The 25,063-nt window shown below is 44.6% G+C and overlaps 3 protein-coding genes across 7 annotated transcripts in view; 2 read left to right on the top strand and 1 right to left on the bottom strand.

Moving 5' to 3' along the window:
* Nucleotides 1-305: 305 nt before the first annotated feature.
* DNAJC14 (DnaJ heat shock protein family (Hsp40) member C14) lies at nt 306-7,518 on the top strand. 2 transcript variants are annotated; one of them, XM_060024930.1, is made up of 7 exons: nt 311-957; nt 1,404-2,869; nt 5,577-5,683; nt 5,891-6,010; nt 6,363-6,523; nt 6,627-6,729; nt 6,939-7,518. In XM_060024930.1, the coding sequence occupies exons 2-7, from the start codon at nt 1,460-1,462 to the stop codon at nt 7,147-7,149; spliced, it is 2,112 nt and encodes a 703-aa protein (XP_059880913.1). In that variant the 5' UTR covers nt 311-957; nt 1,404-1,459; the 3' UTR covers nt 7,150-7,518. The 2 variants fall into 2 exon arrangements, with proteins under 2 accessions (XP_059880914.1, XP_059880913.1); XM_060024931.1 differs by lacking the exon at nt 6,627-6,729 and having other exon boundaries at nt 306-957; nt 6,939-7,129.
* Nucleotides 7,519-8,046: 528 nt separating this feature from the next.
* Nucleotides 8,047-10,721, bottom strand: ORMDL2 (ORMDL sphingolipid biosynthesis regulator 2). Of its 3 annotated transcripts, XM_060024933.1 has the most exons (5): nt 10,634-10,702; nt 10,184-10,389; nt 9,546-9,720; nt 9,225-9,376; nt 8,047-8,616 (listed from the first exon to the last, which is right to left on the bottom strand). In XM_060024933.1, the coding sequence occupies exons 3-5, from the start codon at nt 9,717-9,719 to the stop codon at nt 8,481-8,483; spliced, it is 462 nt and encodes a 153-aa protein (XP_059880916.1). In that variant the 5' UTR covers nt 9,720; nt 10,184-10,389; nt 10,634-10,702; the 3' UTR covers nt 8,047-8,480. The 3 variants fall into 3 exon arrangements, with proteins under 3 accessions (XP_059880916.1, XP_059880915.1, XP_059880917.1); XM_060024932.1 differs by lacking the exon at nt 10,184-10,389 and having other exon boundaries at nt 8,048-8,616; nt 10,634-10,721; XM_060024934.1 differs by lacking the exons at nt 10,184-10,389; nt 10,634-10,702 and having other exon boundaries at nt 8,488-8,616; nt 9,184-9,376; nt 9,546-10,176.
* Nucleotides 10,722-11,030: 309 nt separating this feature from the next.
* Nucleotides 11,031-25,063, top strand: part of SARNP (SAP domain containing ribonucleoprotein) — a 52,256-nt gene continuing 38,223 nt past the window's right edge. For both annotated transcript variants that reach the window (XM_060024929.1, XM_060024928.1), the window contains exons 1-2: nt 11,031-11,101; nt 24,107-24,206. In XM_060024929.1, the coding sequence (XP_059880912.1) occupies nt 11,066-11,101; nt 24,107-24,206 (136 nt within the window). In that variant the 5' untranslated portion in view covers nt 11,031-11,065. The remainder of the gene's footprint in view (nt 11,102-24,106; nt 24,207-25,063) is intronic.

The raw sequence follows: 25,063 nt of genomic DNA, 5'->3' as shown, positions 1-25,063 counted from the left end.
TAACGGAGAGGCGTGTGCAGAGGAGGGGACCGACAGAGAGGGTACCCAAGCCGGGTCTGAGTGGGGGCGGGGGCGCTTGTCAACGTCGACTGAACAGCTTGGTATGCAAACGAGATGCAAAGGAGCATGCAGATGAGTGCAGTGTTTTTTGGCACTCCGCTCGGGTCCTAAGCCCAGTGGAGCCACGCTCTCAGTCCTCCGGTCCCGCTTCGTGACGGGGACTGAGAGCTGCACCCAGAGGCGCGGATCCGGGCCGTGGGAGCTGCAGTTATACGGGGCAGTTCGCCAGCTGGGTCAGGCGCGGTGGCGGGGGGTGGGGAGCGAGGGTTGGTGGGAAGAAAGGGGCAGCGTAGGAGGGCCAGGGCGGGGCCAGGCCCGGGGCGTCCTCCCCTCCGCTCCACCCCCGCATGATACAAAAGGGCCTCTGTCCTCATTACAGCAAGGGATCAGTGCGGTGGCTCCCCTACGCTCCCTGGTTTTGACTGCAAGGGAAAAAGACTGGCTCGGTGGCTTTCCTCTATCTCCCGGTCTCGGCACAAGCCCAAGAATACAGCCAGAGGAACTTGAGACTCTGCCCCGAGTCCGCAGGCACTGCTGCAGCGCCCACTTGCTTCGCTTCCTGTGGCGCAACCTTCGGGGATCCCACTTCAGCACGCGGAGGGCGGCAGCAGAGAGCCCTTTAAGGGGCGGGGCCAGTGCTTCCTCAGGACCGCCCCCACTGGTTCGACTCCGCGCTTGCAGCACTGGCTCGCGCCTCCGCCAACCTCTTTTACTTTTCCTTCCCGTGTCTTCCCCGGTGACCCCGGAGGTGGAAGTAGCCCCAGGTCGGCGGCCGTGGCGGGGACGGAAGGCGGAAGCAGAGAGTGAACGGGAGGCGGAGCCGGGGGAGCTGCTCTCGTAGCTCCCCCTGGCCCTCGGCCCAGCTGCTCGAGGGGGAGGAGTTACCGCCGCTCTTCTGTACGTTACCTTGGTCCCCTCTACCCAGCCCGAGGGTTCACGGTTTTCTCTGTCAGGGGCAACCACAAGCTCCGCCCCCAGATTTTCCTTAAAGACCGCACGGTCCCCACCCTTTTCTGGCAGTCTGCGGCCCCCTTTCCGGTCGTCTTTCCTTTTTTCCCAAGAGTGACCCCAGGACCACACCCTTTGTGGTACCTCTTTTTTCCCCTGATTCAGCATTATAGCTTTCTGGGGAAAGAAAAAAATAAGGGGATTTGGAGGAGGGGGGAGGGAGCAGGGTTGTCGTTAATGTAGTATTGGCTTTATTGCTGGGGTAATGAATGCCCAAAAGAACTCGGGAAAACAAGGGAGGTGGGTCCGTTAAATATATCTCCCCAATTTAAGATTATGTAACCTCTCTCTTGATCCTATCCTTGATCATCCCCACCTTGATACCTTTGTTACAGGCATCAGAACTTACCATGATGGCTGTGACCTAAAATCCTCAGGAAGCCCTGGGGTCATGGCCCAGAAGCACCCCGGAGAAGGAGGGTTGTGTGGAGCCCACCACAGTGGTGGTGCCTCCCTCAGGACTTTAGGACCCTCTGTGGACCCTGAAATACTTTCATTCTCAGGACTCAGGGACTCAGCTGGGCCTGCTCCTAATGGTACCCGCTGCCTCACAGAGCACTCTAGTCCTAAGTACACACAGCCCCCAAATCCAGCCCACTGGTCAGATCCAAGCCATGGCCCTCCAAGGGGTCCAGGACCCCCTAGGGATGGAGAGGACCCTGATCAGAGTGAGGCATCTTCAGAAGAGTCAGGAGTGGACCAGGAACTCTCAAGAGAGAATGAGGCTGGCTACCAGGAAGATGGGAACCCTTCTTTCCTTTCCATTCCACCTGCTTGTAACTGCCAGGGAACCCCTGGAATCCCTGAAGGGCCTTACTCTGAGGGAGGAGACAGCTCTTCTAGCAACTTTTGCCACCATTGTACCTCTCCAGCTTTGGGGGAAGATGAAGAGTTGGAAGAGGAATATGATGAGGAGGAACCTCTTAAGTTTCCCAGTGATTTTTCACGTGTGCCCAGTGGAAAGAAACCTGCACCCCGGAGACAACGGCACCGCGTTCCAGCCAAGGAGGATACTCGGGAGGGTGGACGCAGAGATCCCAGATCCCCTGGTCGACATCGGCTGGGTCGGAAACGGAGTCAGGCAGATAAGCGCAGAGGACTGGGATTGTGGGGAGCAGAGGAACTGTGTCAGCTTGGACAGGCAGGCTTCTGGTGGCTGATCGAACTGCTGGTATTAGTGGGGGAGTACGTGGAAACTTGTGGCCATCTCATCTATGCATGCAGGCAGCTGAAAGGCAGTGATCTGGACCTTTTTTGGGTCTGGGTTGGAGTCTGGGCAGGGCGGCTGGGGGGCAGGGCCCAGGTGATGTTCCAGTTTCTGAGCCAAGGGTTTTGCTATGGGGCAGGGCTGTTCACCCGTTTTCTTAGGCTACTGGGTGCTTTGCTGCTTCTGGCTCTGGCCCTTTTGTTGGGCTGTCTACAGTTGGGCTGGCGGTTTCTGGTAGGACTGAGTGACCGGTTAGGTTGGAGGGGTAAAGCCACCTGGCTCTTCTCTTGGCTAGCTTCTCCCACCTGGCAGCGGTGCCTGATTCTGCTGAGAGAGAGCAGGCCGTGGCAGCAGCTGGTAAGAATAGTTCAGTGGGGTTGGCTGGAGTTGCCTTGGGTCAAGCAGAGGACCAGTAGGCAGGGGAATGCACCTGTAGCTAGTGGTCGCTACTGCCAGCCTGAAGAGGAAGTGGCTCGACTGTTGACCATGGCTGGGGTTCCTGAGGATGAGCTAAACCCTTTTCATGTGCTGGGGGTTGAAGCCACGGCATCAGATGTTGAACTGAAGAAGGCCTATAGGCAGCTGGCAGTGATGGTGAGTACCCTTCCCCTCTGTTTCCAGTTCTTTGTTCCCATATTTTATTTTCTATTACAATTTTTGGGAGAGTGGAATAAAGGGAAGGCAGAGTAGAAAGTCAACTTGAAGACGAAGAGCATCTTTAATTCTTAGGAAAGAGTCATAAAGACTTTCCCCCCCTTTACTATGGGATCTGACTTTCCCTTAAAGTTTTTTGTCATGAGATTCTTTTTCTTAATGAAAATCAACGAACCTGGTGTATTAGACAGTGTTGGACTCACTCATCTGGAATAACCAGGTGAAATCCTGAGTAGGGTGGAGAAGAGACCTAGTCAGAAAGCCTGGCAGTTCTTCTCTCCTAAACAAATGAGGGTTTTTTGAATACAGGGAAATCCAACTGTCTGTCGCAGTGAGGCAAGTGTGGACTAGTGTGGGAACGTTCAGGGAGTACATGTGAGTGATTATTCCAGGACCAGGTGAGAGAAGACAGCTGTTTCAAGACCAACAACCCAGAGTGGGAAAGGAAAGGAGAATGGGACATAAATCTTGGAGAGGCATGTACATACATTTTCAGGTCATACATGAAAATATGGTTGCTTTTACTGGTAAGCGGGTATAGGTGGGAGTTGTGACGTATCATGCTCAAGGGAAATGGTTTAATACAAGCATGCAATCAAATTGCTTTTAGAAGTAGCTATTCAGGGACTTCCCTGGTGGCGCAGTGGTTGGGAATCTGCCTGCCGGTACAGGGGACAAGGGTTCGAGCCCTGGTCCGGGAGGATCCCACATGCCATGGAGCGACTGGGCCCGTAAGCCACAGCTACTGAGCCTGCGCGTCTGGAGCCTGTGCTCCGCAACAGGAGAGGCCACGATAGTGAGAGACCCGCGCACCGCGATGAAGAGTGGCCCCCGCTTGCCACAACTAGGGAAAGCCCTTGCATAGAAATGAAGACCCAACACAGCAAAAATAAATAAATTAATTAATAAACTCCTACCCCCAACATCTTAAAAAAACAAAAAAAAAAAAAGAAAAGAAGTAGCTATTCAGATGCTATTTTTAGATATGCCATTTCTATACAAGTAAAGCTATTATGAATGTAAGTAGTGTGTGTAAATTGCATTGGAGGCCTATTTGAGTGTATGGAACTTGACTGGTAAAATATCACAGTGTGTAAATTATCTCAATGGTTGCATGACACTAAAGGGGAATGGGCAACCAAAGTTTCCATTAACCATTCAAGGCACAATAAAGTACCAGGCCTGTAACTTGCCAGAGGACTAAATTATCAATAGTTTGGTGGGAAATGTATGCCCCTTAGTGGATGGCCTGGGATATTCTGAGAGTGGGGAACAGTGTTCACACTCAAATTGTTACTAATGGTAGAGTTCTTTTCTCACCTTTATGTCTTTTAGCAGACATCCTCTCTTGGGGAGTATCATTCAAAAATTCTCATTTTCAACTTACTTTCTTGAAATAGAGCTGTAGTAAAGTTCCCTGATCCTCAGTAGACCTGCTCTACTATCCAAAGTTCTCCCTCTTGTTCTGGGCCACAGTATCCGTGGGCTTCTTTTTTTGGCCGTGCCACATGGCATGTGGCATCTTAGTTCCCCAACCAGCGATTGAACCCGTGCCCCTTGCATTGAAAACGCAGAGTCTTAACCACTGGACCACCAGGCGAGTCCCTGTGGGCTTCTTTTATACAACCTCTCACTGCCTTTAATAGGCCCTAAATTGACCATTACCCACATTCTATAAGTTTGGGAATGTGAGAGATTTAATAGCATTCTGTTTATTTGGCCTCAGTCAAGAGACTAGCTTTATCTCTGTTTTTGGTGTATGTGGATGGGAACAATCAGGAAGCTGTAGAAAGTGAGGATATTATCTGCTTTGGAGAAAAGGCTGAAAAGTGGATAAAAAGCCTGTGAGGATCGTGGTATGTTATCAATATTTCACTCCTGGGACAGAAAGGCAAACTACTGTAGGAAGTTTTGAGTATATATGAGAATTTCCTAGTTAGAAAATAGAGTTTGAGTATGTTGGAACTCTTAACTTTATGACTGACAGTAAAGTTAAAAGATGAGGGTTTAGTACGTGTGTGCCAGGTAGTCACACACATACTAAACCAACCATCCCTGCTTGCCTGGGATTGAAAGGTTTCCTGAGACATGAAATTTCAGTGCTAAAACTGGGACAATCCCAGGCACACTGGGACGGCAGATCACCATAGTGCCAGATTCTGTGCCATATGCTTCATGTGTTTTCTCATTTAATACTCCCAACAATCCATGATAGATAAAATATTCTACGTCATACAGCTAATAAGTGACAGAGGTGGGACTTAAACCCAGATCTGTCTGCAGAGCCACAGCAATTAACCATTAAGCTATACTGACTCTTCAAAAAGATGGTGAAGGAGAACGCTTTTTTTTTTTTTTTTTTTTTGCGTTACGCGGGCCTCTCACTGTTGTGGCCTCTCCCGTTGCGGAGCACAGGCTCCGGATGCACAGGCTCAGTGGCCATGGCGCATGGGACTAGCCACTCCGCGGCATGTGGGATCTTCCCGGACCGGGTCATGAACCCATGTCCCCTGCATTGGCAGGCGGACTCTCAACCACTGCGCCACCAGGGAAGACCCCGAAGGAGAACCCTTTGATATGAGGTTATTTTGACCCAAAATGGGGAGAGGGTTGGAATGGATATGTGATGAAATCTGTGTTTTGGTAGGTTCATCCTGACAAAAATAATCATCCTCGGGCTGAGGAGGCCTTCAAGGTTTTGCGGGCAGCTTGGGACATTGTCAGCAACCCTGAAAGACGGAAGGAATATGAGATGTAAGTTGGAGCTAGGAAATTGTCAGGTGGGGTAAATGAATAATCTTCAATAGCAGAGATCATTGGACTTGTGGATGGAGGCTCTCTGAGGCAGAGAGAACTGAGGTGGCTTGTCTAGCTGGCCAGGGGCCTCAAGAAGCCAATAGATCTGTCTCCCTTTGTCCCTCACTCAATACTCTCTGACTTACAAAGCCTTTTTTCTCTCAGGAAGCGAATGGCAGAGAATGAGCTGAGCCGGTCAGTGAATGAGTTTCTGTCCAAGCTGCAGGACGACCTCAAAGAAGCAATGAATACTATGATGTGCAGCCGATGCCAGGGAAAGCATAGGTATGACTTAAATAGGACAGGAGTGGGACAGCCACAGTTTAGGGATTGGGTAGCTAAAAACCTTCCTTGTATTGTCAGTAGTTGTGGGATCCAGATGGTAAGTAACAAGACCCTGAGGTTTCTACTTTTGCTATATTGTTAAGAGACTGAGGATTTGAATTAGCAAGAAGAAAAGATAATAGTTCTAGCTTTAAGATAGAAGGTTGAGGGCAGGGTGTACATAGGCATTTGTAACAACTGAGTCAGTAACCATATTTGTCAGTAATGATGAGATGTCAGTAATGGAGACTACAGCAATGCTCTAGGTAAGCTTGATAGATTATTAAGGAACTGCCCTTTTGTTGGATTGCAGGAGGTTTGAAATGGATCGGGAACCTAAGAGTGCCAGATACTGTGCTGAGTGTAATAGACTGCATCCTGCTGAGGAAGGAGACTTTTGGGCAGAGTCAAGCATGTTGGGCCTCAAGATCACCTACTTTGCGCTGATGGATGGAAAGGTGTATGACATCACAGGTATACTTCTGTCCTCTGGAAGTATGGGCTCATATATCCAGCCCATCTGTGATATCACAGCCAAAACTGTGATATTTTGGCTAATTATCTCTCATGCTTGCAGAGTGGGCTGGATGCCAGCGTGTGGGAATCTCCCCAGATACCCACAGAGTCCCCTATCACATCTCATTTGGTTCACGGATGCCAGGCACCAGTGGGCGGCAGAGGTCGGTGGTATTCCTCTCAATAATCTATCCACTATTCTAGTTCTGAACATGGTTTCATGACATGCTGTTTAGGACATGTAGGTGTCTCACCCTATAAGGAGTTTGGGAACTGACTCGGTATATCTTTAAAACAGGTATAAATAGGTAACATAGGTAACCATTTGACTCCAGTATCTCTTGCTTCATCATGTCTTCTGTTTTCCTGTCAGAGCTACCGCAGATGCCCCTCCTGCTGACCTTCAGGATTTCTTGAGCCGGATCTTTCAAGTACCCCCAGGCCAGATGTCCAACGGGAACTTCTTTGCAGCTCCTCAGCCGGGCCCTGGGGCCACTGCAGCCTCCAAGCCCAACAGCACAGTACCCAAGGGAGAAGCCAAACCGAAGCGGCGGAAGAAAGTGAGGAGGCCTTTCCAACGTTGACACCCCCCCTCTTTCCTCAAATCAATGTCAGGGAGTCAAAAGGGCTGTGTACAGCACAGGATGGAGTTTGATTTGTTTATTTTTAAATATTTAAAAAAGGGAAAATTTTAAGCTCAAATTGTTCACTCAGTACTTATAGGAAGCCCTGGAACCACTCTCCCTCCTCCACCAGCACCCAGGAACTGAATCTTGTCTTCTGACAATACCAAAGAAATAGGGGGTGGCTAGAACAAAGAACCTAGGGCCTGGACCTGGGCTGGACGATATCTCCCATAGTAGTGTGGGAACTGGGTAATTCCCTGGGATCTGTATGCCTTTGTCTTGTCTTTTGCTTCTACAGCAGATGACACTTTCCCCCCTCTTTTTAAACGTGTCTGTATTATTTCTTGACCCATTTCAGGAGGGAGCCCCCTCCTTTGCCCCAATATACTAGTAAAATGACAGAACGAGAAAGCATGTAACCCTAATTATAGGAGATACATAGAGTTCAGAGAGTGGGAACTCTCACCTTGTGGGTAGTCACCCAACTTCGTGCTTATTGCTGCAGGGATGGCCAAAACTAATAATTTTTAAAAAATAGAATCACGCTCTCTGCCCTTGGGTGAGGGGGAAGGATAGAGGGGCTCCCGGCAGCCCCCTTATGATCCAAGGGTTTGTATTTTTTTAAGTTTGTTCATATTTGTATGTATATATCTATTTAAAGCCAGGGGATTATCTTTCTATAAATACATAACTGGCAACCTGTATCTTCCCTCTCTTCTTTGCCCATATAGCTGGAGCCCTTTTTTTTTCATTTGAGAATCTTTTCCCTCCTAAGTGTTAGCTGAGAGTGAAGGGCACCTCCTACTGGACCAAGGGAGAGGGGACAAAAAAACCTTAGAGAAATTTTGTAGTTCTGTAAGTCATTATTGCATCTTTCTTCCCCAGCCTTATGAATACATCTCCCTACCCTTCCTGCTGACCACACTGTAGCCATATCTGAAAATACTTATCTTTATTATAAGGAAAATACACAGTAAAACAGAGCTGGATGGAAGGTGGTGGGAGTGGATGATATGGAAAAACTTAATCAACCAAAAAGCTGCCCCAACATGGCTTCCTGCTGTGGAGAGTGATTTGCCCCTTACCTCACTTGTCTTTCCTCAGTCAAAGAAACCTGCTCCTAGCAGGGCTGGGCCCAGGGAACCCCATTTTCCAATGAAAATTTGGGAAAGTTGAGTTTCCACTGGGAGTTTGGGAAACATAGTTCTCAGGCTTTCAAGATATAGAAGACAGTATAGAAAAAGGAGGGATGTTACAGCCCTTTGTTCCAACGTCCCCAGCCCCATCCCTCAGTATTTATTGATGCCAAAGAGACGGACCCCATGGAATTGGGGCAGCTTGGGCAGCAGTACGCTCAGCAGTGAGGCTGTGTTGATGAGGAAATGAGCAGCATCATACTTGGTGTAGAAGCTGGCCAGGAGGTAGCTGGGGAGAGAAGAAATAGGTTGAATGAAGTTGGCCTTCCCTATCCATATTCAGGCCTTTCCAGCAACTTTCTCTTCAATTTTAAATGACCAGTTTTACTGCATGCAGTCCTAGGATATCTGAAAATATTCCAGCTATATTAACAGCATTTACTTTGGGGCTGGGGAGATAATCGGATAGCACCTTTAACTGGAGATTTATAAATTAGTTTTTTTTTTTTATTGTTAATGACAGGTGGCAAATGACAGCTGAAGCAGTTTCAGCCTGCATGACTGTTAGAATCCTTTCTGCTTCCACTTCTCAGTTAGTTCTTACAGATTCACATCAGTTCTGCCTTTATTTATTCACTTCTTTTGGAAGTGTAAAATAATTTCTTTTACTTGGTGTTTTGTCTTTTCTCAGTCCCATCTCCATTCCCCTACCACCAAGGAGGCAGCAAGTAATGCTTGATTACTGTCTTCTACTTTTTACTGTTCTCTCTAGATTTAGACCTAGTATATCATATCTTCACAGGGTCTAAGTGAGTAGAAGTCTGCTTTTTTAAAGATTCCCTGTGGACCTTTGTACCTGGCTTTTGAAGGATCTCCCGTATCTCCCCCTGGACTCACAGTACAATGGGAGAGATGCTGAGGAATTTTCGGGAAGAGGTAAATTGGAGCCCATAGTCCATCTGTTCCCAGTGTGTCAGTAGCCGAGCCCTTCCTTGGTCAGGGGTCTCAAAGGGTGTCCCTTTCACCGTATGTAGGAAGACATACATAGCCTGGGAGGAGGGAAGTGGGTAGTGTGAGGGGGGCAGAAAGCAGTCCTTCAGCCCAAGAAGTATGCTAAGATCCCAAAAGGAAGACAAACCCCCAAATAATTGGTGATTTTATTTTGTTTTTGGTTGGGAAAAGCCTGGGGTGGGTAAAAGGTCATGGTTTAGTGCTCACCAAGTTATGGATGACGTTGGTCAGGGTCCAGACAACAGGAATGCTGAAGAAGGGGATGCTGAGTAGGACCACATGCAGCAGTCCTACCAAGATGATGTAGGCCAGCCAGATGCCCCGGCTATTCATCACTCGAGTGTTGGGGTTCACTTCGCTGTGTGCCACCCCGACATTCATCCTACCACAGCGGGGGATCAGGCAGGAGTCCAGCTTAATTTCTTCTCAACCCCTCTTTGAGTTTGTTCTTCGAAGTTGTACCCTGAATAGCCCAAATCCCCCGGACTCTATTGGGAATGAGAGAACTTCCCCATCATGCACAAAGGAAAAACTGAAGCCTTGGGGGAAAAAAACTTAGAAGGCAAGAAGAGTCCTCTCTACATCTTAGAGACATATTACAGTAATCTTTCTTCTGATCCTTACACTTCAACTGTAACTTGAAGGAGTAAGCATAGGCTTGGCGCGCTTCAAGGAGCAAGGGAAACAGATGTATGTCATTTTACCTTCCTGAAGAAGTTAATAAGGAACCATGAAGACATTAGGTACACCCAAAATTCCAGAAGAGGGTCATGGGAAACAATCAAGGAACCACTAAGGAAGGTTGAGGGGATAAAGCTACCTTTTCTAATCTATTCTAACCCCACCTTTTCCTCTGGGGCTTGCCCCTCCTGTGTCATCTCCTTGGCATGTAAGCAGGCAGCATCCTAATTCTTCCTCTCAAGCGTGGGGTGCTCCAAGAATGTGAACTAGGAAGGGACGTGAGCTGAGCGTCTCGAGAGATGGAGCCCTAGTCCCGACTCCGGGGCGGCTCTGATCGTCGGAACTTGGCCGTTTTAAAATCGTGCTCGCCCTAAAGTTGATGACGCCTGGTTAGGAAGCAGCTCTGGCCCGCCCTCTACCTAAAATTCCCTAAACCCTAGTGCTGAATCCGCCCCTTGCTCCCCCAGGCTCCCTCTCTCCTTCGTCGGCTCCCCTCAGGGCTGTCGTCTTCGCCCCTCTCTCGGTCTGTCGTTCGCCGCCGCTCCACCCCGCACCCCAGTTTCACGTCCCACCATTTTTCCTTAGTACCGCTTCCCAGTCTCCCGTAACCCTACCTGCCAGCTTCGGAAGCCCGTCCAGCTTGGGGCGCGGCGCGACGCTTGCTTCTACACCTGCGGTCTCCAGGAAGCAGCAGCCCCGGCCCATCTGCGCTCTCCCTATTGGTGAAGCGGAGTCAGCGTCGCCACCACCCATTGGCTGGCGGTCTGCCACCGGGACTCACAATTGGTCACCATTTGCGTCCTTCGGAAGGTGCCGAACCCGCCCTTCTCCAGGTCCCAGCTTTTGAGAGAGGTGGGGAAAGCCGCCTGAAGGAGTGAGGGCGACTCCAGCTATTGACTAATAGAAAGAGTTGATGGTAGGAGGCGGGAGTAAAAGCCACAGCGATTGGCCGGCCGTGGCTGTCGGCGCCGAGGCGGGAGCTCCCGGAGGCGGAGGCGGAGGCGGAGGCAGCGGGTGGGGGCCTGGCGGAGTGAAGGGGTAACAAGATGGCGACTGAAATGGTGGAGCTCCATAAACTGAAGGTACCGTGAAGGTGGGGAGGGCCGGGTCGGACTTTTACGGAGACTGAATTCTGCCGGCTGGTTTGCGCCTTTTCCTTGCAGGCTCTTCCACTTCGTTTTCCGGCTCCCGCCGTAGTTCTGTTCTTTTGTGCCTCCCTTCTTCCCCACTACGCCTTCCCTAATTTCCCATTTCTCCTCACGGTTTTACTGTATCTTTACTTGTTATTCGGCTCCTTCCTCCACTGTGGTGTCCGCCACTTCCCCATCGGGTTGTGTAAGTGCCTTCAACCTGTTCTGCTCTCTTTTCCTTTCTCGTCAGACAGCATTACGTCAGTGGTCCCCTCCTCTTGGACCCGTGCCGGGCCCAGGACCCCTTTTTCTTCCCTGGGTTAATGCTTTCCAGTCTCTTGTCCAAAGCTGAGATTCACGGTAGCAGATGATGGCAGCTTCGTGTATTTCTGTCTGTCTAGGTCTCAAACTTGATCCAGAAAATGCTTCCCCTCCCTTTTTTTAGGTGGGGTGACGCCCCCGGGACAAACTTGGAAACCTGAGGAGAGCCCTCCGAAGATGGGCCTCCCCTTAGAGGCCTGAGGTTTAGGAGACCTTAAGAGGTAGTGAAGGCACAGATACCCCAGATTGAAAAGTTTTTCGAGTTCTCTCAACGCTCCGCCAGCCTTCCCCCAACCCTGCCCTCCACCACCCAAGAGACAAGTCACTCAGGGCTGTAATATTTTGGGAAAACGTTTCCAAGGTTAGGGTTACCTCTGTCCCATTTCCTATCGCGGACGGACCCTGCATCTCTTGGTCTCACCACTGGGTGACACTCAATCACAGAAGCCGGTTTAAGTTGTGTCTTGGGAATCTTAATAAATGTTTCGTGTTTAGGTTATTATCTTCCTGGAAGAAAAGAGTAGTTTCTTTTAGGATGAATTAAGAGGGTATCTCGATTAGTTGTACATTTGTGGTTTCACAAGTAGTTTTCCCATCACATGTTTCGGTCATGTTTTGGTCACATCCCGGGAACCTTTGACAAACCAGGCTGAAAACTGATCCTTTAAAGTTTGATGAGCTTAAAAAAAAAAAAAAGTATAAGGAGAGTAAGGGCAGAGAGAGATACTTGTAATCACTTATTAGTTGACACGAATTAGACTTTCTGTGAAAGTTGCTAGGTTTCTTGCTATTGGATTCTAAGCTGTACTAGTGGGGTTTTGTGTTATCCTGGAGTTACTGTTAACTTGGTGGTGCTGAAATGTGTAGATTGTGTCAGTGGTCTACTAATAAAATGACAGGTAGAAAAAGTTGAGCAACTACCTCCATTGTGTGTATGCTTACTTGTATAAATTATGTACTACTATAGTGTTATGTATGTTATAAAATATACACAGAAAAGGAATTTTTGAATGAATGGGATAAAAAGGAAATATGAATAGAAGGTCTAATACTTTCTTCCTATTAGTTCCAAATTTTTATTTATTTATTTATTGCTGCATTGGGCCTTCGTTGCTTCGTGGGGGCTTTCTCTAGTTGTGGCGAGCGGGAGCTACTCTTCGTTGCAGTGCGCGGGCTTCTCATTGCGATGGCTTTTCTTGTTGTGTAGCATGGGCTCTAGGCGCGCAAGCTTCAGTAGTTGCAGCACATGGGTTCAGTAGTTGTGGCACACGTGGGCTCAGTAGTTGTGGCGCACAGGCTTAGTTGCTCTGTGGCATGTGGGATCTTCCCGGACCAGGGATCAAACCCGTGTCCCCTGCACTGGCAGGCGGACTCTCAACTGCTGTGTCACCAAGGAGGTCCCCTTATTAGTTCCATTTTTGAAACCCCTAGAGTAAGTCACCAGCCTTATGAGTTGCCTTTATGGATTTTATGTTGGTTTATGGAGTTCCACCTTACGTAAAACTCTGTATTTGTCAGTTCTATATTAAATTTGATTTTGGGGCTTCCCTGGTGGCGCAGTGGTTAAGAATCCGCCTGCCAATGCAGGGGACACGGGTTCGAACCCTGGCCTGGGAAGATCCCACGTGCCGCGGAGCAACTAAGCCCGTTCGTCATAACTGCTGAGCCTGCGCTCTAGAGCCTGCGTGCCACAACTGCTGAAGCCCTCACGCCTAGAGCCCATGCTCCGCAATAAGAGAAGCCACTGCAATGAGAAGCCTGCACACCGCAGTGAAGAGTAGCCCCCGCTCACCGCAACCAGAGAAAGCCCACGCACAGCAACGAAGACCCAACGCAGCCAAAAATAAAAATAAATAAAATAAAAATGTATTTAAAAAAGAAAATCTGCCTGCCAGTGCAGGGGACATGGGTTCGATCCCTGGTCCGGGAAGATCCCACATGCTGCAGAGCCACTAAGCCCATGTGCCACAACTACTGAGCCTGCGCTCTAGAGCCCGCAAGCCAGAACTACTGAGCCTGTGTGCTACAACTACTGAGGCCCGCGTGCCTAGAGCCCGTGCTCCGCAACAAGAGAAGCCACCACAATGAGAAGCCTGGTCACCGCAACAAAGAGTAGCCCCCGCCCGCTGCAACCAGTGAAAGCCCTTACGCAGCAACGAAGACCCAACGCAGCCAAAAATAAAAACTAATTAATTAATCTTAAAAAAGGAAAGAAAAGAAAAGGTGTATTTAAAAAAAAGAAAAAATTTTGATTTTGATTGGATAATGTTCTCTGACCTGATTTCAGGTAGTCTTAGAGAACATGAGGCAGTCCTGACAGCCTAAAAAGGGTTCATCCTTTTAATCATATTTGCTTGTCTTTGCTTTTTCTCTAGAGCACTTCTTAACCTTTTGGAGGTCCCAGATATCTTTGAAACTCTGATGAAAGATATGGACCCTTTCCCAGAAAAAGGCATGTACACATACTTTGCATGCGATTTGAGGGGCTTCATCAAATTACCTTGTAGCCCTGAGGAGTCCCTGGACCTCTGGTTAAGAACCCATGCCTTTGATTCTGACTTCCAGGACGGTTAATGTTTGGTTCCACTGTTGCTCTTGATGGTGTGATCCTGACTTTTGGGTTGACCTAGGGTTTATCTCTTTTTAAAAAAAAAAAAAACCTTTCCATTTTTATAAAGGGAATTTGGGGCTTTAGCATGGGGTCTCAGAGAAAAGGAACAGGCTTTGAAGTAGGAAGGAAAAATATTATCTATCTGAATTGATATGTAAATCCACATCAACTGCAAATTTCTGAAGATTTTGTAGAAATGGAATCATTCCAACACAGTTGGAAAGAGAGACTGAATTGTGGGTGAAAATGCTCTGAACTGTAATAGTACCAGATTTCCAGTCTGTGTGAGAAAAGGGACTACAGAGGAGAGAACAAGAAGGGTGTACTAGTTTCAGAGTGCTGCGAACAGTGAAACATTGTAATATTGAAGCATATAGTGCATATATGTTGGTGTTTGAAGATAGTTTGGAAAGGAAAGTAGGTGAACTGTGCGACTGGAGGTATATTGGAGTGATACTGAAAAGGACTTCTAAGTTGTGTAAGGTGTTCGGTTTTTGTCATGTAGGCAGAAAGTGGGGAACCTTTGGAGATTGGAAAGGAGAGCTGATGTGATCAGTTTGTGTTTTTTGTTTTGTTTTGTTTTGTTTTTTTCTTTGCTGCATGGCTTGTGGGATCCTAGTTCCTCCACCAGGGATCAAACCCCGGGCCCTCGGCAGTGAAAGTGTGGAGTCCTAACCACTGGACTTATAGGGAATTCCCAGTTTGTGTTCTTTTGGCAGTAAGAAGGATGGGGTTTGGAGAGGAAGAAATGTCACCAGCTAGATTTTTATTACAGTAGTCACTCCCCTGCTTAAAACCCTTTAGTTATATGCCTACCAATCTCTCCAGCTTAGTTTCTCACATTCCAACTACAGTGGCTTTATTTCATTTCTCAGAATGGCTATTCATTAATTGCTAACATTTACGTAGCATTTACTATGTGGTAAACGCTGGTCAAATCTGTTTGTATACATTAATTGATTTAATTCTCATGATAATCCTAAGGCAGTAAGGTAAATGCCTGTGTTGTCCCCATTTAAAACTGAGGAAAAACGGAAGCTCAGAGAGGTTGGATAACTTGCCCTAGGTTGCGCAGGTAATAAGTGGTGGCTCAAATCCAGGCAGTCTGTCTCCAGAATTCCTGTCCTTAATCACTGTGCACAACTGCCTTTCTTTACCTTAGTGCTCAGAACATTTACACATGCTTTTGGCTGCAGTGCCCTTGCCACCCCCATCCCCCATACCTTTGTCTAATTAACTGTTAGTTGCCCTTCAGATATCAGTCAAACATCATTTAACCAAGGAACCCTTAGGTAGGATGGGTTCCATCTATCCACACACAAGGTCAGACCACTTTTTAAACGCTTTTATAGGACATTGTACTTCTTTTTTTTAAAATCAGTTGAACATTATGTATATGATCATTGATTGCCTTGTTTCCCTACTAGATTGTAAGCTCCATGTGAGCAAGAACTCTTTCCGTTTTGCTTATGATTATTTTCCTGTATCTAAGATAATGCTTGACACACAGTGGATACTCAGTAACTATTTGTCAAGTGAATAAACTTACTAAGACCTGAAATAAGGTAGTGGCTTTTAGAGTAGGAATGAATTTGAAAGAAATTTGGAATATAGAATTACAAGCATTTATAGATCAGTTAGATGTGGGAGGAATGAAAGATGACGCCAAGTAGTGATACCTTTAGTCTAAGTTGGGAGGAGGAGGAGAAGCCAGTTTTTTGTAGGAGAGAAGATAAGTTCAGTTTTGGGTGTAAATGTCTTTGAGATATTCACTTGGAGATATCTAGTAGTCATTTGGAAATGTGGGTCTCCTGCTTAAGAGCTGAGAGTTGTCTCCAAAGAAGACATACAGATGGCCAAGAGGCACGTGAAAAGCTGCTCAACATCACTAATTATTAGAGAAATGCAAATCAAAACTACAATGAGGTATCACCTCACATCAGTTAGAATGGGCATCATCAGAAAATCTACAAACAACAAATGCTGGAGAGGGTGTGAAGGGAACCCCCTTACACTGTTGGTGGGAATGTAAATTGATATAGCCACTATGGAGAACAGTATGGACGTTCCTTAAAAAACTAAAAATAGAATTACCATATGACCCAGCAATCCCACTACTGGGCCTATACCCAGAGAAAACCATAATTCAAAAAGACACATGCACCCCAATGTTCATGGCAGCGCTATTTACAATAGCCAGGTCATGGAAGCAGCCTAAATGCCTATCAACAGATGAATGGATAAAAAAGATGTGGTACATATATACAGTGGAATGTTACTCAGCCATCAAAAGGAACGAAATTGGGTCATTTGTAGAGATGTGGATGGACCTAGAGACTGTCATACAGAGTGAAGTAAGTCAGAAAGAGAAAAAGAAATATATATTAATGCATATATGTGGAATCTAGAAAAATGGTACAGATGAACCAGTTTGCAAGGCAGAAATAGAGACACAGATGTAGAGAACAAACGTTTGAACACCAAAGGGGGAAGCGGAGGTGGGCGTGATAGTGGTGGGATGAATTGGGAGATTGGGATTGACATATATACACTAATATGTATAAAATAGATAACTAATAAGAACCTGCTGTATAAAAAATAATAAAATTATTTTTTTAAAAAGAGCTGAGTGCTGATAATAAAAATTTGGGACTTATTCAGAAATATTTATGAATTGCCTACCATGTGCCAGCTACCATAGGCACTGGATATACAGCAGTGAACAAAGCAAAAAAAGAAAGACAAAATTCTTACTTTCATGGAGCCTATATATATATATATATATATATATATATATGTATATAAATATATATGTGTATATATATAAATACATGTGTGTGTATATATATATTTGGAGCTTATATTAGGGGAAAGTACAATAAATAAGTAAAATTTATAGTATGTCTAATAGTGATTTGTAGAGAAAAATAGGAAGAGGGAGTACAGTGGGAAGAGAAGGGTACTATAATTTTAAATAGGATGACTAGGGGGAAGGCCTCATTGAAAAGGTGGTGTTTAAGCAAAGACTTGAAGGATGTGAAAGAGTGAGCCTTGTGCAAAGTATTATAAGAGGACCTTAGAGGTGATCATTAGGACTCTGGCTTTTACCCTTAATGAGCTAGGAAACCAATGGAGGATTTTTGAATAGAGGAATGACATGTTCTGACTTCAACTGTCAAAGATCACTCTACCTTGTTGAGAATAAACTATAGTGAGGTTCAAGGGCTGAAGAGTTTTTACAATGATCTGTACGAAAGAAAGACAAGAGGGATTAGATTCTGGATATATATATATATATATATATTTTTTTTTTTTTTTTGATTCTGGATATATTTTGAAGGTAGAGCTGACAGGATTTGCCAATAATTGGATTCTGGGAAGCCTTTGGTACAAGTGAAAGGATGAGAAGGCCAAAGTCTCCTTAGTGAATGTCTTAATGAATATCTGTATTTACAGGGTTGGGTGGAAGAAGAGCTAGCAAAGAGGCTGAGGAGGTGAGGTAAGAGGAAAATGGTAAGAGAGATAGAGTGTGCACATGAAAGCAGTCCTTCATCTTGGTATTTAAAATTGGGCTTGGGACTTCCCTGGTGGCACAGTGGATAAGGCTCTGCGCTTCCAATGCAGGGAGCCTGGGTTCGATCCCTGGTCAGGGAACTGGGTCCCACTTGTATGCTGCAACTAAGAGTTCGCCTGCCGCAACTAAGGAGCCCGCCTGCTGCAACTAAGACCTGGTGCAACCAAAATAAGTAAATAATAAATAGTTTTTAAAAAAACCATAAAATTGGGCTTAAATCAGAGAGATCTGAGCTGGCATATTGGCTCCACTATTTTCTAGCTGGGTGATTTTTTTAGCAAATTATTGAGTCTCTTTGAGCTTCAATTTCTTAATTTATGAAATGCAGTCATAATACCAACCACATAGATGTTTTGAGAATTAAATGAGGAAATGATGTCCAAAGAACTTAGCCTTTTGCCTGGCATGTATTAATACTTGAAACTTGAGTTCCTATCATATGAAACGTTTAAATGGTGTAAAATACCTCTGTCTTCAAAGGTTTACAAACTAGATTGAGAGTTAACAGATGAAAATGATTTGAATCAAAATTCAAGATTAGTAAATTAGAAATCACAGGGTGATGAATGATTGATGTCAAATGTATTACGTAGTCAGTTGATCAGTCCTTTCTCTGCTGTTTGGATAGGTAGCATGAAAAATGCCTTATTAATACTGAGAAATGGGATTTTTAGATTGATATTGAAAATTTAATTTTTGAATAGGTAATTCATGCTCAACCTCATAATATTAAAGGTATAAAAGGGTGCGTGGTAAAAAGTTTCCCTCCTACATGTGTCCTCAACAAACTTCTTTGCAGATTCAACTAGTGTTAACTTACCTGTTTCTTGTCCAGGCATCTTGTGTATACACATTTGAGTGGTGTGTGTGCGCATGTTATTTTTTACATTAATGTTAGTATCATATATACAATGTTCTGTAACTTGGCGTTTTTAAGTAGCCTTATTGAGATACAATTCACATACCATACAATTCACTCAGTATACCTTGCTTTTTAAATATTGAGTTGGCCAAAATGTTCCTTCGGTTTTTAAGTAAAAATAAAAGACATATTTTTCATTTTCACCAAGAACTTTATTAAACAATGTATTCACCGTTTTGTTCCACTACCTTCTGCCATTTTTCAGTCAAGTTCATAATTCCATCTTCCCAAAACTTTTTTTTTTTTTTTTTTTTGCGGTACGCGGGCCTCTCACTGTTGTGGCTTCTCCTGTTGTGGAGCACAGGCTCTGGTCGCGCAGGCTCAGAGGCCATGGCTCACGGGCCTAGCTGCTCCGTGGCATGTGGGATCTTCCCGGACCAGGGCACAAACCTGTGTCCCCTGCATCGGCAGGCGGACTCTCAACCACTGTGCCACCAGGGGAGCCCTTCCCAAAACTTTTTATCTTTTTGAGCAAAGAACTGTTCCAGGTGCCTTTTACAGTCTTCCAGGGAATTGAAATTTTTTCCATTAAGAGATTTTGTAAAGACCAAAATAAATAAAAATCTGAAGGTGCAATGTCTGCTGAATATAGTGGATGAATCAGAACTTCCCAGCCAAGCTGTAACAGTTTTTGCGTGGTCATCAAAGAAACATGTGGTCTTGCATTATCCTGATGGAAGATTATGCGATTTCTATTGACTAATTCTGGACGCTTTTCGTCGAGTGCTGCTTTCAGTTCAGAAGCAGTACTTGTTGGAATTAATCGTTTGGTTTTCCAGAAGGAGCTCATAATAGAGGACACCCTTCCAATCTCACCATATACACACCATCACCTTCTTTGGATGAAGACCAGCCTTTGGTGTGGTTTGGTAGTGGTTCATTTCGCTTGCCCCACAGTCTCTTCCGTTCTACATTATTGTACAGTATCCACTTTTCATTGCGCGTCACAATTTGTTTAAAAACGAAACATTTACGTTTAATTAGAAAATCAGAAATAAGGTCAAGAGGTTTTTTCCTGCTTAAGTTATGTGGAACCCAAACATCGAAACGATTAACATAACCAAGCTGGTGCAAATGTTTTTCAGCTCTTGATTTTGATATTTTGAGTATGCCGGCTATCTCCTGCATGGTATAATGTTGATTGTTCTCAATTAATGTCTTGATTTGATCACTATCAAGTTCATCTGGTCTGCCCGACCGAGGAGCATCGTCCAGCAAGAAATCTCCAGCACGGAACTTTGCAAACCACTTTTGACACGTTCGATCAGTCACAGCACCTTTTCCATACACGGCATAAATCTTTCTTTGCGTTTCAGTTGCGCTTTTACCTTTCTTGAAATAATAAAGCATAATATGCCGAAAATGTTCCTTTTTTTCTTCCATCTTCAATATTAAAATGGCTACACAAAAATTCACCAGTTTTGATGTTTCCTTTTAAATGTACACTGATATGACAGCTGTCACAATACAGTCTAACCAAATTGTTTCTAATGAAGTTAAAGACAACTAAGCACTACTAGAGTCATCTTATGGAAGAAAACTGAACGAACTTTTTGGCCAACCCAGTATGTTGTTTTAAAACATTTTGAAGTCAAATGCATATAAAAATGGGTAAGATTTGGGCTTCCCTGGTGGTACAGTGGTTGGGAGATTGCCTGCCAATGCAGGGGACACAGGTTCAAGCCCTGGTCTGGGAAGATCCCACATGCTATGGAACAACTAAGTCAGTGTGCCACAATTACTGAGCCTGCGCTCTAGAGCCTGCGAGTCACAACTACTGAGCCCACATGCCACAACTACTGAAGCCTGTGCACCTAGAGACCATACTCTGCAGGAAGAGAAGCCACCGCAATGAGAAGCCAGTGCACCGAAACGAAGAGCAGCTCCCGCTCGCCACGACTAGAGAAAGCCCGTGCGTGCAGCAGTGAGACCCAGTGCAGGCAAAAATAAATAAAATGAATAAATTTATTTTAAAAAGTGGGTAAGATTTGATATTATAAGTTATTTATTTATTTATTTGATTGTGCCGGGTCTAGTTGCGGCTCAAGGGCTTCTCAGGCATAGTGGCATGCGACCTGTTAGTTGCAGGATGCATGTGGGATCTAGTTCCCTGACCAGGGATCAAACCTGGGCCCCCTGCCTTACGAGCACGGAGTCTTAACCACTGTGCCACCAGGGAAGTCCCTATAAATTCTTATTTGAGGCTTTAAAAGTGTTTTGTTCTACTAATGTAATTGTGCCCAAATGAAATGTGTGAAATGACTTCATTTTCAGCTATTTTGTTTTTACTCATCTATTTCCCTTTTGAAATAATGTCCCAGTATAGGAGCAGAACCCATAATATAATAATAAAGTAATACAACAGTGTGTAAAAACTACATGTAACATTCTCATTTGACCAGAGAAGGGGACGTGGAGGTGCTGAGAAGACTGCTGAATGAGCCAGGGACCTGAGGTTAGGGACTGGGAGCCAGTGGGGGACTGAGATTTCAGTTACCAACAGCAATAGCAAGGTCAGTGGTCAACAGTGGTGGATGCTATCCAAGCTAAACAACCAGTTGTACCAGTCTGTCAGCTTCAAGTCTACCAGATCAGCATCCTCTGCAGAATCCATCACCGACTGTCTGTTTCCCTGTCATCTGGAGGTTTTTGTAAACTTTTGTCCATATCTACACAGTTTAGGGAAGGAAGGAGAAGGGAGGAACAACTCTATTAGAAAGTTGAATTTTGAATTGCCTGAGTATTTACATTCCTTTTCCCTAGGTGGTCTTAGTGTTACTTAAACGAGGAAAAGAAAGAAGGAATGGAGTCTTCTGAGGAAGATTAGGAGTTATAGGAAGTAAAGAAATTGTATTGCTTTGTAAACAAACACCCTCTAAACATACACACACACACACACACACACACACACACACACACACACACACACACACACAGAGTAAATGATATATTTAAAATGTTAGGTGATCTCTAAGTGCCAGAGTTACATAAGACTTTTTTTTCCTCTATACTTTTCAGAATTCTCTAACTATTCTACAGTGAACATGATACTTTTATAACCAACAAAATTCTTAAAAGTGTAACTAAAATCAAAAGACTTGTTCTCCAGGAAACTGAGAAAAAATAAAGTACCAACATGGGAAAGATCAAGATTCTTACTTAAGGTCCATTACTTAAGAAATGGACCTTAGAGATCACTTAGAATCTAGATTCTAGATTAATACTATTCACTGTATCATCTGTAGGCCAGTGCTCATCCATGAACTGTTACTGGTTAATGATGAGATAAGGTTAAAAAAGAAATTAAGCTTTTAGAAACTTTTATAGCAGTTTGACATCACTGCTACATCCAAGTGTATGATCATTTTTCTAGTAATTGATTTTATTGTTTCTTTACAAAAGTATTGGTCCACAACCTGGTTGGAATGCTATAAAAACTTGGCAGCCCTATCAGTCTACCCATTTAAAAATATATTGATCTATGAAATGCAGAAATCTGAGAAGCAGTCATTCTGTCTGATCTTGTCTAACCCTTCACCGGTGTCTGTCTAACACAAAGTGTTAGTAGCTGCCAAGCACTATTGTAAATGCTTTATGAGTATTTGCTGGTTCAGTCTTCATAACAACCCTATGCTGTAGGTACTGTTGCATTATCCCCATTTCATAGGAAACTGAGGCACAGAGAGGTTATGTTACTCACCCAAGGTTACACAGCTGTAAGTGGTAAAACTGGAATTTGAACCCAAGGTAGTCTGACTTCAGAGGCCATGTTATGCTTTGCAGCCACTCCACACTTAATGGGTGATTACCTACCATGTTTCTCAATAGGGGGTGCTGTTGGCTTGTTGAGTAGAACAAGTGTTCCACATAGTATCCCTCCCTGCCTGCCTGTCCCACTCACTGAATGCCCAATGAGGAAAAAAAAAAAAAAGCTCCCCTCTCCATTTCCAAATGTTTCCTTGGTTGAAAACCTTCTAGAGCTGACCAGCATATTCCCTTAGTTGTAAAGTTCTATAGGAATCTGCTTTCTAACTTCTGGTTGGTCTTAGATCTGTACTTTGAAACTAGTAAAGTCTTTTTTCAGGACAAATATCTATCTGTGCACTGATCTGCATATAGGATTTTTGGAGCCTTCCTTTTCTTGGTTGTTCTCCTTGGATCAGCATGTCATTACACTCCTTAAAATGAGAATATAGAGCCCAGTAAGGCTATTAATCACTTAATATAGATTCTGGGACTTCCCTCGTGGCACAGTGGTTAAGAATCCACCTGCCAATGCAGGGGACATGGGTTCGATCCCTGGTCCGGGAAGATCCCACGTGCCGCGGAGCAACTAAGCCCGTGCGCCACAGCTACTGAGCCCGTGTGCCGCAACTACTGAAGCCCACGCGCCTAGAGCCCGTGCTCTGCAACAAGAGCCTCAACAAGAGAAGCGACCACAATGAGAAGCCTGCGTACCACAACGAAGAATAGCCCCCACTCGCCGCAAGCGGAGAAAAGCCCGCGCGAAGCAACAAAGACCCAACGCAGCCAAAAACAATAAACAAATAAAATAAATAAATTAAAAAATATATATAGATTCTGTTTTTTTAGTTACCCTTAACCTAGAATTACTTTGGTAGCAAATCATACTGTTAGCCCTCTTTGCACTTGTAATCATCTAAAACCCTGACTGAGGTCTTTATCCTTTGAGTTACTGTTGAGCCAGATCTTGTTCATCTGTTTTTTTTAACAATTTAAGTTTTGAATATAAGTGTAGTACTTATAGGTATACCTTATTTCTTCTAAATTGAGTCTTCATTTTGGCTTTTTGTTTTCCCTGAAGAGCCAGCAACACCCCTGACATCCCCACCCACCCACCTTTAGTTCTGTCAGTAATCCATTAATTCTTCCTCCTTCTGTTGTCTGCAAAGTTGATAAGTATACCTGTTGTATCTTTAGTCAAGTTACTGATTTAAAAATCTTCAACTCATGCCATGTCATGGCATGCCATTACATATTTTTTTCCATTTTGGCAAAGATCCTTTATGTGATTCATTATTGACATTAATCTAGCTAACACATCTACCTAATTCTGTGGTGGACAAACTTGTATGCATGTATATGGTAGACTGCAGTAAAGGATCTGGGATAATAGATAGTAAGGAAAATCTGCTTTTAGATAAGTAGATATTCTACTTAAAGATTGATTCTTTCCTTATATGAGCTGGTACAGTAATTGTTCAGGAAAAAAAGACCACCCCCCCTTAGAAGTAGCTAAAGACTTATGTAATAAATGTATGAATAGATCAGAATTTGATTAAAGTAGGTTTATTCTTCACCATCTGTTAGAAAAGTCCTCTTGCATATTGAATATTGTTAGGGGGAAGCAGATCATCTTTGTGGACCTAGAAGCTTGGTGGGATTAAGACAGTAGTTTTGGGTGGATCTTTCATTTCTTTTTCTTTCTTGTGAGAACTACCTCTTTTTTTTTCTCCCCCACCAGGTTCATTCTGTAAATTAAGGAAAAGCTTTATTCTTTTTTCTCAGCTTGCTGAACTAAAGCAGGAGTGTCTTGCTCGTGGTTTGGAGACCAAGGGAATAAAACAAGATCTCATCAACAGGCTCCAGGCATATCTTGAAGAGCATGGTGAGTTCTTTGCGGAGGCAAAGAGTGATGTGAGTGAGGGGATTAATTTTTTTTTTAATAAATTTATTTATTTATTTTTGGTTGCGTTGCGTCTTCATTGCTGCCTGCAGGCTTTCTCTAGTTGCGGTGTGTGGGGGCTACTCTTCCTTGCGGTGCGCGGGCTTCTCATTGCGGTGGCTTCTTGTTGCAGAGCACGGGCTCTAGGCGCACAGGCTTCATTCAGTAGTTGGGCTCGTGGGCTCTAGAGCGCAGGCTCAGTAGTTGTGGTGTACAGGCTTAGTTGCTCCGCGGCATGTGAGATCTTCCCGGACCAGGGCTTGAACCCGTGTTCCCTGCATTGGCAGGCAGATTCTTAACCACTGTGCCACCAGGGAAGCCCGAGAGGATTAATTTTTAGGCTCTGCCATACAGAAGATTTCTTCTTTTCCTTTAGGTTGTTGATGATGTAAGATTTTAATTAACTCTATCAAGAAAACTCTTATCATCTAAAATAGTGGTTATAATGAGAAGAAATACCCCCCTTTTAAAAAGACATTGTAATTTTATTTCAACAAATTATTTTCAAGGAAGTATGGGAAAGCAAGCATCATTAGACTGAGAATCGGAAGATTTGGAGTCTAATTCCTCTTGAGCCAGAAATTTACTAGGTAACTTTGGACAGCCGCTGTTTTCAGGCTAAGTGTCTTTTGTAGTCTGTGAAGTGAGACAAGTGTCTCCACCCTTGAAATCCATAAACCTAAGTAATCTCTGGTCCCTTCTAGCTCTGACATTCTCCAATTCCACTTTAAAAAACAAACATACACTTCATTTAAGGCATAGTATCATCCCTCTCTAATTTTAATTTATTCCCTTTTATT

This window comes from Delphinus delphis, chromosome 11, assembly GCF_949987515.2.
Source record: "Delphinus delphis chromosome 11, mDelDel1.2, whole genome shotgun sequence".
NCBI lineage: Eukaryota > Metazoa > Chordata > Mammalia > Artiodactyla > Delphinidae > Delphinus > Delphinus delphis.
The sequence above is the reverse complement of the archived record's forward strand: the minus strand, read 5'-3'. Positions and strand labels throughout refer to the sequence as shown.

Coding starts and splice junctions, on each gene's coding strand:
- DNAJC14 (XM_060024930.1), top strand. CDS start 1,460: ATGGCCCAGAAGCACCCCGGAGAAGGAGGGTTGTGTGGAGCCCACCAC. Junction 2,870..5,576: donor ATAGGCAGCTGGCAGTGATG/GTGAGTACCCTT, acceptor GTGTTTTGGTAG/GTTCATCCTGACAAAAATAA. Junction 6,011..6,362: donor CGATGCCAGGGAAAGCATAG/GTATGACTTAAA, acceptor GTTGGATTGCAG/GAGGTTTGAAATGGATCGGG.
- ORMDL2 (XM_060024932.1), bottom strand. CDS start 9,719: ATGAATGTCGGGGTGGCACACAGCGAAGTGAACCCCAACACTCGAGTG. Junction 9,377..9,545: donor CCAACGTCATCCATAACTTG/GTGAGCACTAAA, acceptor CCCTCCTCCCAG/GCTATGTATGTCTTCCTACA. Junction 8,617..9,224: donor AGCATCTCTCCCATTGTACT/GTGAGTCCAGGG, acceptor TTCTCTCCCCAG/CTACCTCCTGGCCAGCTTCT.